The 13,190-nt window shown below is 46.5% G+C and overlaps 1 protein-coding gene across 2 annotated transcripts in view; it reads left to right on the plus strand.

Annotated features, from left to right (window-relative positions):
• Window positions 1-13,190, plus strand: part of GRID1 (glutamate ionotropic receptor delta type subunit 1) — a 755,119-nt gene that overhangs the window by 435,494 nt on the left and 306,435 nt on the right. For both annotated transcript variants that reach the window (XM_055118918.1, XM_004607420.2), the window contains exon 5: window positions 9,867-9,920. In XM_055118918.1, coding sequence (XP_054974893.1) covers window positions 9,867-9,920 — 54 coding nt within the window. The remainder of the gene's footprint in view (window positions 1-9,866; window positions 9,921-13,190) is intronic.

A 13,190-nucleotide genomic window follows, 5' to 3' on the forward strand; every position in this document is an offset into this window, starting at 1 on the left:
GAGGTGGTATTCAATAAGTGCCAACAATAGCATCCAGTCTGAATCAGTGCTCACCTCCGGCCTTTCCTGGCTGGCTGGTGTCTTCCTTGAACTCTCAGAAGCAGATTTAGCTCTTCCTTAGTAAAGGACCCTCTCCTTACACTCCTCAGAGCTATATTTGGAGGCTACATGGGGTTAGTGTGCTATGCCCAGATGACCTTGCTGTTATTGGGAGTGATTACTTTCCCCTCCATCCTCCAGGACCCACCTTCTCTCCCACATGCTAAGCTGCCTTGCCCCCTCTGCGCAGGTGGTGTGTATCCTGCTCCCTCCGGAGCTTTGAGGGAACCCCAGCAGAGATATGGGTGAGATCAAGTAACTAATTACTTTATTATGAGGAGAGATCTCCTGAGAAGGCACAGGGAAAAAGCTGGAAAAGAGGTGTGTATAGGGCCCGAGATTTCCCAGTGGCCCAGATGGCTACTCAATACCTCTATTGCAAACCACAACATCCAAAAGGAGAGAGAGAGCAAAAGGGAATGCCCTGCCACAGAGGCGGGGTGGGGTGGGGGTGGTGGGAGGGATACTGGGACCATTGATGGTGCAGAATGGGCACTGGTGGAATCATACAATGATTCATTCAATCATCGTATGACTGAAACATAAGAACGAAATTTTATAAGTTTGTAACTGTACTTCACAGTGATTCATGTAAAAATAAAAATTAAAAAAGGATGACTATGAGGGGCCATGGGTGATTGGAGAGTAACATTTGTACAGTGTGCCAATAAAAGCAAAGCCTCAAGAGGCTTGGGTAAATAGTCAGTGGACCAGAACCTCAAACCTAATTCTTCAGCATGGAGTGGCCTGAGATAGTTCAGTGATATCTACAATCTATAAGTTTCTTCATGGTCCTGAGCATAGATTCTGAGACTCATGGCAACTCCTTGGCTGATGTATTTGAAAGTGGGCTTCTCAAATCAGCTGCACTCTTACAGTCAGCTACTCCCTTTCCTTGCAAATGGGGGGCGTTGCACTCCCTTGTGTTTGAGAGGGGTGACATGGCACAGAGAGAATTGTTCCTAAATAGCATGTTGTTGCAAAGGCAGCAGTGGGTCTTTAAAGTTAGCTCATATCTGTCCTTGGGAAAATGCCAGGCCTTGGGCTCCATGGGGGGAATGTTCTGAAATGTTAGAGTAGGGGTTTTAAAAAGATGCTAATTGTCGACAAGCGTTCATTATCTCAGGCTCCCAGTGTTGGGGGGGTGCCTAGATAAGTGGCCAACAATTAACACCTACATAAATAATTGGTGGCATTTGCACTTTGTAAAATAAATCCTCAGTGATGTTGCTGGAAGGCTTCCATGTGGAGGTTTTTTCCACTCCATTTACTATTCCTTTAGGCCAAGATAAAGTGAATCAGGCTCATGTGTAAGCAATATGAGTGGAATAATGTTCTCAGACTTATGAGAACAAGTTAACCTGTAGAAGGAAAACTGTGCTGTTTCTAATGATGTTTTCTCGTCTATGAGGAAAAAGATCATCTTGTTCTCATTGTTTGGCCTAGATCCAGAGGCTAATTATTTCCTCTACTATTGTTGAGCCTTTTAGGGAACAGCCTAACCAGGAAAAGAGAACTCAGGCTTTAGGTACAGTCTCTCCCAAGTACTAGCTGCAGGACCTTTGCAAGATTCAAGTCTCGACTAGGTCCCAGCTCCCCATCTTGGAGACAGGGCTGATAACTCTGCCTGGGTCACTGGGGCTTCATGAGTAAAGTGAGGTGTGGAAGTTGTGAAGTGGAGCAGCTACTGTGGTGAAGGATCTGGGTGGGTTCTTGATAAAGGCAGGCTTTGGTTTCCTTTGGAAATAGCAGGAAGGGCCGAGAACACCAAGGAAAGGGGGCCAGGCTGGAGTTATTTCTTCTAATCCTGCTGAACCCCTGTCTTAACTGCCTCACTCTAGGAGATTGGGTACAAGTGGTCCTCATATCCATGTAGCCAACGTGCAGTTGTCATCTCTTTCTAGCTCAGTTTAGATGAGTGGCCCATTCTTATCAGCATTTATGACTATTTATTCAGGGTTCTTTCTGTCCAGAGTGTTTGGGAACCAGCAGACAGACTTGGTTGCACCTGCTTCCCATGACAAAAGGCGCTGAATAGCTGCCGTCCACTTTCTTTGGCTGGTGCTACTTCTGGCACTGTTCTCCCAAGACAGTGCTACATGGCATGGCATCTGTTGTGATGCCATTTATAAGGCTGTGTTCTTCTAGTCTCCCAGTCTTTTCCATGGACTAAATACTATGCAAGCTTCTTGATTCTGCTTCTCAAATGGGCTAAGAAATGAACTATCAAGGTGTCTTGGCGGTTCCTACCACTTAAACGCTTCTAAAGTTCTGTGTGTCAGTTTACATGAATGAATTATAAGAGCTTTGGGAAGACCTTGGGACAGGACCAGAGCAAAAATATAACCAGGGCTGTGCTGTGCTAAGGCATAACCATTCCAGGGACCTCGTGGACTTATTAAGACCTAGTTCCAGCTTCCCGTGAGCTGCATTTGCTCTTGCCTCCATTGTCTGCCACTTTTATTTTGAGATTGTCCTACGGCTCTCATGTCTGGGTTCAGGGGAAAACCCATTTGCTGGAAAATGATCACCTTCTGCTGAAGGTCATTGATCAGAGACCCACCCTGAGCAGAAGGCAGGCTCTACTGCTCTCACCTACACACAGAGGCTGTCCCTCATCTGGTTGGTCCCACACTTCTCTGCAAACATTGCAGTAGCCCCACATTTAGACCTAGATTAGGAGATGAGAGGAGGCCTGTGCTGTTCCACCTTGAGGAGTACAGGGGGCAGGTGGCTCTCACACACCTGCAGAGGTGGGTTCTTTTGTCTGTTCACTTGTCACTCTATGACTTCCTGAGAGCAGGGTTTCCTGGTTCATGCCTTATTGCAGAATTGGGTCAACTGCTGATGTGATGGCAAGTTCCAGTGTGTTGAAGGAAGAAACAAAAGATATGCACATTCATATGCTTAGAAGGGACCATTGCACGATAACCTGCCCAGTAGATGGGAGTGGGAAGACATGGGCAGGCCCTTTGTGCTGACCCTTTAGAATGAGCCTTAGAATGCGTTGTAAGCTTCTTGGGTAATTTCATCAAATTCCCACACTAACCCAAAGGTAGCATGGTGTTTGTCTCAGGTTGGGCACCAGAAGCAGGTATCGAGGTAAGACTGTCTGTGCCTGGCAGTGATGTATGTGTTCTTTGAGAATTTAAAGACAGCAGGGAAGAGAAGGAAGCCAGGGAGGGTTTGTGTCAAAGGAGGCACCGTTGGCTGCATCCTGCTGAGGGATTTTGGTAACAACTGAGATCACACTTGGAGCTGTCCCCATCAGGGAATGGGGGCAGAGGAGATCCAGATCCAGCCATCCTCAATTGTTGCTTAGGTATGCACATTTCCAGGCACCGAGTGCGAAGCAGGCTGTGGCAGCCAGCGCCAGGGTTGTTTGTGGTGGGGAGTGAATGCTCACAGGGCCCCAGTGTATTCAAACACCCTTACAGAAATCAAGGGGGATGTGGGCACAGCCTCCGTAGCTTTGTTGGCATTCGGGCGCCTTCTAGGCGTAGAACTGCTGCTCAGAGAGGTGGAATCGATTACCCGGGGGTGCTCCGCGTCGCAGAGGCAGAGCTGGGATTTGAATGCGCTCCCAGCTGCTCCCGAACTTGCTCGCTCAGAGATGAAAGGGGGGACGTGGCGTCTACCTGCTTCAGACTTGACTGGGGAAGAGAAGGGAAAGATCGGCATTTAGCTGGGGAATTAGCAGTGCTGAGAGGGACTCTGCCCACGGGGCTGTGAGCATTTAGTGCTCGTCCTGTGGATTTGGCAGCTTTCCAATAATTAGTAGAGGCGGGGCTGTCCCTGCTAGATCTGCAGTAGCATCTCTTTCTCACCATCTATCTCAGCTTCTGTGTGAGTTGCACCCTCCGGAAAAGGCTGCAGCCAAGCGCTATTTATCTCTGTGAGGGGAAAAGAGGCTTAACAAATTAGCTGATGCTTAATTGGTGAGGGAAAGTAGGACAGGAAAGTTGGCCAGTAGTCCTGGGGGGGATTTTCTGATCAATTCTCTCTATCAATATCTTCCTGTTTGAGCCTGAGGAAAACTCCTTAGAGTAGTCAGAGCACCAGGGATGTGCCCTGGGATGTTTGGGCAACCCAAGACCGACCTTTGACATGACTGGGTCTTGCGAGGGCTGCCCGCCTCCACGGGAGCTCTGTCACTTTCAGGTTTCCTGAGTTGCACATTCTTAGAGCATCCCAGCCCAGAGGCCCAAGTCAGGGTGAAAGGCCTGAAACCACACAGGATCTCAAACATGTCTCACTGCCAATGAATTTGGCTCCCTAACAATTAGGGTCCAGGATCCTGCATATCTTCAAAGTTCCTTAGGAAAGTCTTGAGAATGGTTGCTGCAGTGTGAGGTGTCCGATGGAGCTGGGCTAAACACCTGCATGCTGGTGCTTCCTGCCTTTCCTCGTACTGCCTTCTCCCTGGCGTTTAGGCGCGTTTCTGGCAGTGTGGTCTCACTAGTCCCGAGAAAGCTCGTTCCACTTTGAACTATAGTTAGTCATCACTTAACATTCTACGTAGGTTCTTGGAAACTGTATCTTTAAGTAAAATGACCTGTAATGAAGGCAGGTCCTCAAATTATGTTGCTTTGTTCCCTATCAGCTGCGATTGTGTTTTTCTCATCAACATTATAATGGAATGACCTCATTGGAGATCTGCTGTTCTTAGGAAGTCAGAAAGTTCATTCCTGTATTCAGCCTCCTTGATTACAGAGACCTTGGTCTAGTTCTGCATCAATTCCTGGAATCTGAGTAGAGGTGCTCCAGTCTCTCTTGTATGTGATAGTTCTTGGGTTTAAAGAGATTCATGCAGTCAGGCCTCTATTTTTGTTTATTTTTTTCTCTTCCTTTCATTTTCTTCCCTTACCTTCTCTTTCTTTATTCTTTATCTTTAAATTCGATTGAGATAGATAATAGTAGTTTATAAAGCTGTAAATGGTTATATGTTTTAGGCATACAGTATCACTATTCCACACCCACTAATGAAGTGCCCTTTATTTCTCCATCCTAGTGTTTTGGTTCCCCTGCCACCCAGCCCATGCACCACTCCTCTTTGCAGATGAGATATGTTCCTTCTGTCACTGTCACTGTCACTGTCATCCCGTTGCTCATCCATTTACTTGAGCGAGCACCAGTGTGAGACTCTCCATTGTGAGACTTGTAGTTACTGCTTTTGGCATATCGAATACACCACGGGGAGCTTGCCAGGCTCTGCTGTGTGGGTGAGATACTCTCGGTAGCTTGCAGGGCTCTTCGAGAGGGGTGGAGGAATCGAACCCGGATCGGCCGCGTGCAAGGCAAATGCCCTACCGCTGTGCTATCACTCTAGTCTATGTTCCTTCTATAACATTTAATTAAGGTTTTTTTTGTTTTCTTTTTGGGTCACATCCAGCAATGCAGAGGGGTTAATTCCTGGCTCTGCACTCAGGAATAACTTCTGGCAGTGCTCGGGGGACTGTGTGGGATGCTAGGAATCGAACCTGGGTCAGCCGCGTGCAAGGCAAACGCCCTACCTGCTGTGCTATCGCTCCAGCCCCTAATTGAGTTTTTTTTTAAAGTATGTAGCTCTGTAGCACTGTCATCGCATTGTTCATCAATTTAAAAATATAATGTTGTAAAAATACTTTCTGTGCATCTGTTGATATTATCATATGGTTTTAATATTTCCTTTTGTTGATGTGGTTTATCACATTTAGGAGTTTGTTTATGCTGAAAGCTCCTTGCTCACTCCCTGGAACAAATGTGTCTTGCTCACAATGTATGTTTCTTTTAATATATTATTGAATACTTGTGACCACACATGCCTGGACATGACCCAGGTTCCATGCATCCTGGAACAAATGCATCCTGCTTATGGTGTGTATTTCTTTTACTGTATTATTGAATTTGGTTTGTTAAGATTTGACTGAGGATAAATAAAGAATCTTTATTTATCAGGGTTATTGATCTGTAGTTTTATCTAAGAATCTATTTTTACTAATTCATTTATTTATGGGATATCCTCTGATTTTGAGAGCAGGGTACTGTTGACGTCATCATACATGGTTATACAAATTCCCGACCTTCACCCCCCTTTTTATCAACATTTTGGAAAACTAGAAAAAGTCACCTTTGAAAGTATGGGAGAATTCACTAGTAAGCACACCTGGACCTGGTCTTATTGTGGGCAGACTGTGGATTGCTGTTTCAGTTTCTCTATTTGTTATCAGTCTATGAGTGGCCGTCAGTAGCTGGAGCACCCAAGCTGAGTGCTTGGCAGTCCCTGTAGCACTGAGATCAAATAGGCCTAATGGCAACCAGCATCCACTGTTACTAGAGCCTGGCAGTGGCAAGTGGTAGCACTGCAGTCACCCAAACCCTGGGTTTATGGTTGCATATACCTGAGAGTTATTGAGGCAGTAGGAGGTTATGGGCAACAGTGGAGGGACTGGCAGGGGAAATGTGTGTGGTCGTTAGTATCTGGCACAGACTGGCACCAAGTTTCATCAGGATTGGGCAGCCACCAAAGGTTTGAAATCACCAATACCCCTTGGTGACTGTGTGCTGAGAACTAGTCAGTCTGGGCTCTAAGCAGGGGTTTCTGCTTGTAAGTGACCAGAAATAACTGTGAGGTAAGTTTGTGTGAGCTAGGGAGAAGGGCAGGCATTTGTGGGGGAGGACTGCCTGGGGAACACCTGTGTCTGCATTTGGGCAGGCCTTTTGGGGGGCTGCGGGTATACAGACATGCTAGTTCGAGTGGGCTTGGATGTTGACCAGGGGCTCAAGCTCTCCTGGGTCTGGCTCTCCTTAGGCTGCCAGATAGTCACAAGATCTTTATTTTCTTCTTCCCCCCACAATAGTGCAGATTTCAGAGAAGGCCAGGCCTCACTCCCAGCTGGTGACAGAGAATACCCGGAGGTGGCAGAGCACGGAACCTAGCTGGCTGTGCATTGGGAAGGAAGAGTAAGGCAGCGGGACTCCCTTGCTACCTGGCTGTGCTTTGGGAGATTCCTGTTGGATCTGTCTGCAGAGGGGTGGCATGTTTTCCTGCAGTCTGTCAGGGTAGTGTCTATTTGTCTGCTAGGAGTAAGCACTTTTCTTCCTTCTTTGTCTTTTTCTCTTTCTTTCTTTCTTTCTTTCTTTCTTTCTTTCTTTCTTTCTTTCTTTCTTTCTTTCTTTCTTTCTTTCTTTCTTTCTTTCTTTCTTTCTTTTTTTCTTTCTTTCTTTCTTTTCTCTTTCTTTCTTTCTTTCTTTCTTTCTTTCTTTCTTTCTTTCTTTCTTTCTTTCTTTCTTTCTTTCTTTCTTTCTCTTCCTTCCTTTCTTCTTTCTTTCTTTCTTTCTTTCTTTCTTTCTTTCTTTCTTTCTTTCTTTCTTTCTTTCTTCCTTCCTTCCTTCCTTCCTTCCTTCCTTCCTTCCTTCCTTCCTTCCTTCCTTCCTTCCTTCCTTCCTTCCTTTCTTTCTTTCTTTCTTTCTTTCTTTCTTTCTTTCTTTCTTTCTTTCTACTTTTTGGGTCCCACCCAGTGATCCACAAGGGTTAGTTATGGCTCTGCACTCAGGAATTATTCCTGGCGGTGCTCGGGGTACCATATGGGATGCTGGGAATTGAACCCGGGTCGGCCGCGTCCAAGGCAAATGCCCTACCCGCTGTGCTATCACTCTAGCCCCGGAGTAAGCACTTTTCAAAATAAATAGTTCAATAGTTCTGTTTAGGAAATAGAGAGAAGTGAAGTTAAAGGAAAGATGTACTCCCAAGGTGGGGTGTGGGTGGGCAGTTCCAGAGTAGAATGCCTAAGCATTCATCTCCCAGAGGCTTGGCAAGGGGTGGATGGAGCATCTTTTATTAATAAGCCCTTGGGGTCTGTTGGTGTGGAGGATGAGGCCCAGTATCCATCTGTACTGCTTTCGGAAAGTTTGCTCTTGAAGAGGAGAGGGACTACTTTTATGGCTTGGGAAGACTTCTGAGTTGCAAGAATATGTCAGGGTGGAAAAGTCAGTGCGGAATCTACAAAGGGCAGGAAGGAGCATGCCCCATCTCAGCTTTGTGGGAACAAACTGGAACATGTGTGGGTACCGTTCTGTATGTTTTCTGCTTCTTGAGGCTGAGGACCTGGAACATTTTACATACTTTGGCAGACAAGAGAGGGCATATTTTTGTCTGTATCTTGACAAGCTCAGTGAAACTCCTGCCCCTCATAATCTTCACAGGGTCAGCCTCCTCTCATGTACGGGGTGGAGAAAGAAGCCCCAACATGGTCCAGGAAAGATGCTCTGGGACTTGCCTGGAGTTCTGTTTTCACATGCTTGTGGTTGCACCAGCAAACATATGCATGCTGTGTTTGTGTCAGGAGTTAATAGAATCCTGTGCAAAGAACAGCACACTGAGCTCCCTCAGGCAGAGCGGCAAGCGCCTCACTCTCCGAACCTCACCTGTTAAAAGAGAATGAGTTCATCTCACTCTGACGAGGAAAGATGTGGTGATAAATCAAAGTGTTATACAGAACAGTTGTATCCTGATGTGCATTTCATGATTCCGGTGTAATAAGAACATCTGTTTGGTATGCGTATGGACTTGCACATGTGATTGAAAACTTCTGGAAAGGAGACATCTCAAAAAAAAAAAATCTCCGTAGAATGACTTTGGAGGGATAAGTAGGTCATTTTCACTACTTTGGCACATTTAAAAAATGGGGTATAATGATGGGATGATTTTTAACTTCTATGATTTTTGGGATTCTTTCATATAAAGAGAAAAAAACTTGTATTACAAAGATGTGTAAAAGTTAAAAATAAAGTGTGTGTGTGTGTGTGTGTGTGTGTGTGTGTGTGTGTGTGTGTGTGTGGTGGGGGGAGCTAGGGTATGACAGCTCTGCTCCTCCAGGTTCATAAATGGCTGATTACCTGTAAACTGAGGATCTTTGCAGGTTCTGCTTGAGAACTCTCCATTCCTTCTACTTCTTTCAATCAGTGGGCTTTGCAGTTGAATTCAGGAGGAAATAAGCATCCATCAGATTGCATGAGATACAAAACGGGCAGTTGCCTCTTAATCTGCCCTGCCCTCCAACACTTGATTCATATTCTCAACAGTGTTCACGGGGGTCTTACTTTGTGCTTGTGAGAGGGTAAGGTTCTGAGGATTGAAATACATAGCCCCTGATTTCATGGAGCCCCCTCAGCCCCGATGGAAGAAAGAGATAGACAATAAAACACAAACTGATAACCATTCAAGCTGAGGTGACAAGTTCTGTAAGATGCTCTATACAACAGTGGAAAAGAGAGCTGGTAGGGGTGGGTTGAGTTGGGGATCACTGTCCAGGAGCAAGAAAGCCAGTTCGGTGGGTCCTGAGAAACATGGCAGCTCTGAACTGCCATGTCATTCAGCACAATAGACATGCCCCCTCCCCCCTAAATCCTTTGTTCCAGATTCTGGATTCGCTTGCCTCAGGCGATGATGAGACAACGCCCCTTAAGCCCCCTCCCCATGTGTCACTTGGCTTTCTTCCTCAGGGGAGGGGTGCCTGAGCCCAGAGCCGCCTGCAGAAACTAGAGCTTCTAACCTTGCTCGCGGCTGGTGCATGAGAGCTCGGCAGAGCAGCAGGAAATCAGATGTCTGTGTTCAAATGACGCTTGTAGCTAAGGCAGCCAGAGCTGCCCCCGGGGGATGGCATGTTTTGTGAGGAAAAATTTCTCCAAGAACAATGTTTATAAAACCCCGTCTCAGCAATCATCCGGTGTGTCTGCCAGCTTCTAGCTTGCTTGTGTTCATGTTCGTTTTCTTTTTCTCTCTGCAGGCCGTGGAGACCAACTTGGCTTCCAAGGATAGCCACTGGGTCTTTGTGAATGAGGTAAGAGCCCCAGAATGGTGACGGACACAGCCTGGACGGTGTCCCCTGCCCCCACAGGGAAGCCCTGAGTGATCGCTCAAGTTCAGTTCTCCCTAGAGCAAAATCCACGGTTTTTCCAGGCCAAGAGAAAAGGCTCTATTTGAACTCCCAAGATGCTCATGTGGAACAGGATGGAACCAGGAGAGGACAAGAGGCCAGAGTCCATGAGGAAGTAAAAAAAAAAGTGAAGGAAAGCAGTGTCAGGCACTGGCTGTGTGGGATGAAGTCAGGCAGCCAGTCAGGGATCAAAGGTAGAGGAGATCAGGGCAGGTGAGAAAACGGAGTATAGAAGGAGTAGGGGAAAATGAGGCGGCTCTGGAGGTGACATTCCTGTCAGGAGGTTGAAGGTGTGTGTGCTGTGTGACTGAAAGCACATGTGTGGGTATGTGGTATGTATGTGGGAGCCCATTGGATGAATGTGCTGAATATGTTTGTTCACCGTGATCTGGCATGCTCTTGCCAGTGTCTTGAGTGGCCCTGATCTTCTTGGTGCTGCCTACATTCTATCTGTGGCCTGTCACCATGCCCCAGCCTTCCCAGAGCACCCCTGTGCCCCTCATCCTTTCATGCAGGGCCAACCCAGATGGCCTGTGTGATCCCAGTGTTCATTGAAGAAGTCTGGCCGGGGAAGTACTTCTGGTATATAGTGTTCGTCATGGGTATGTCCTCCAGCCGTTCCTAAACTGACTTACATCAATTACTTACATCAACTTACATCAATTTCTGATGGCCTCCTTGTGGAAGATGAAAAGTTTATTATGTAGGTTTTATATATATATATATATTTATTTATCATGTGTATTTCTTCATTAGCTTAATGCTAGCCAGTGACTTATTTTTAAAAATTTTGCAGCCAATGGGGCCGGAGCGATAGCACAGCGGGTAGGGCGTTTGCCTTGCACGCGGCCGACCCGGGTTCGATCCCCGGCATCCCATATGGTCCCCCAAGCACCGCCAGGAGTAATTCCTGAGTGCAAAGCCAGGAGTAACCCCTGAGCATCGCTGGGTGTGACCCAAAAAAAAAAAAAAAAAATTTTGCAGCCAATATTGATAATAGTCACTAGAAAGGATTATTTTCCAAGGTTTTCTCCCATAACTTTAAATCTTATTAGCTCTATGTCAACACGTTGAGGCCAGCTAGGAGACATGTACATTAAAGAAGTTCATGCTGTGTGCTAAGAGAAGGGACATAGTGGACTCATTGTGTTAGTCTGGGAGAGTTTCCCTTGCTTCTTGGGAAGTTTTGATCTTCTACATGTCCTTCAAAGACTGTGTCCTTTGGTTCAGAGAAAGGACACAGTCCGTGTGCCTCTTAAGGCAAATGCCTGGTGCTGCACCTGTTTTTGGCAACTGATCCACAGTGGCTGGAAAGTGCTTCTCTGTTGCCAGTCTTCAATAAGTGCCTCATTATTTTGTGAATGTGGAGGAGCTTCAAGCAGTGCTCAGGAGGCCTGAAGCCCCACTGGCAATTCTTAGCCAGGTTGGCGGTTCAGCTTAAGGACCTGAGGATGTGATGCTGCTCAGGACCAGTGGTACCATGGATTACCTTCACCCCCCCCAGCAGTTCCGGGGGCCTCCAGGGCCACATTCCATGATTTTCAGGGGAACTTGCAGTGCTGGGAATTGAACTAGGCTCAGGTACATGCTAGGTATGCAGCCTAGCTGCTGTATTATCACTAGGCTCTAATAAGTTTCATTTTTATGTTGAGCCCTTTCTTCCTTTCTCTCCTGCATTCCAACTCTTTTTTTGCTTAAGCCCCCACCCCTGACTTCCTGTTCATGGGCAGGGTTCACTTCAGACTGACCCGTGTGAGAAACACTCTGGGCATCTCCCAGGCACCTGGAACACAGGACTCTCTCATGCCACAGGAGGAGTCAGGGGTGGGCACACCTCTCCAAGCCACACAATGACCAGCCTCCCTGAGGAGAAGGGCCATGTCCCCCTGTGGCCAGTGAGCACTCAGAGCCAGCACGCTCTTAGTATGAAAGTCCCTTGACTAAGTGTGTCATCTATAGAAGTGATCCCAGCTTTCTTGGTTACTTTGTGGTGAGGTGCTTCCTTTCCAGGGCACAGGGACAATAGTTACCATTTATGACTGAACTTCCATAACAATAGGACTTTTATTTCCAATGACCTTTATTTCCTACTGTCATGGAAGTTCAGTCATTCCAGACTTTATCCAAATGCAGAGCCACAACAGTTTCCCATTTGTATTCTGTGTTTCATAGGTGGTAGTAAGGGTAGAATCAAGTGATAAGGGGAAGGGACAGATATTTGGCTCCTATATAATCTCCAGAATTCTTTGGCTATCCAGGGCATTTGTTCTGCTACCCGAGAAGCTTTCTGCTTCCCTAGAAAAGGTGGAGTCCTTCAGAGGAGCCCACTCTCTGTTTCTTTTCTCTGAGTCATTCCCCAAGGAGGTCCCGTTCTGACCCACAGTCCCCAGCCCACTTCTCTCATTTCTCAAAGATTTGGCCCTCCAATTTTCCTCTCTGTATTTATTTGTCTGTCTTAATGTATTTTTCTGGGTTCAAGATAAATATTCAGGACACAAGTTTTTGTTTGCTTTCTTTATGCAGAGTGGTTATTTTTCTTATTAAGTTATTAAGTGGTTTCCTTCGTCTATCCAACCCTTCACTGGTGAACATTGGTGTTGCATGTTACAGACCTGTTGTACCCAGAGAAGTAATTATAGGATGCAGAGAGAGACTCATGAGTCTGGGATTCTCACTGATAAATTCTACAAGTCTTTGGGATGCTCTGGGAGGGACACTGGAAAGCAGATTTGCTTTGGGACATAAACTGTATTATCATCAATTGAATGAGTTACACATTCGCTTGAAGGAAGGTGGGTAGTTTCCAGATAATGTGTGGAAAGCAAAATGGACCATTAGTGAACATGGTTGCTGAGCCGTGTATTTCTCTTAGACAACCCAGATTCCTGATATCTCCAGCACAGAACTGACATTTCAGAGGGTTGATCAGAAGACAGGGGAATGCACCTGGGGCAAAGAATGTTGTTTTGATGAACACTTCCAAGTCTTTCTCTGAGAAGAGACAGAGGTGACAGAGAAGGCCCAAGTTTGAGGGCTGAGGGGCCTGCTCTGGTCTGGCCCCTCTCAATTCATCAGATTGCTCAGGAGATGAGCCGGATGGTTTCCTTACCTCTTCAACTGGACTGGGTGACCTCTTACCCACAGGGTATTCAGAAGATGCCAGGTGAGACCATC

This window comes from Sorex araneus, chromosome 11 (assembly GCF_027595985.1).
Source record: "Sorex araneus isolate mSorAra2 chromosome 11, mSorAra2.pri, whole genome shotgun sequence".
Taxonomy (NCBI): Eukaryota; Metazoa; Chordata; class Mammalia; order Eulipotyphla; family Soricidae; genus Sorex; species Sorex araneus.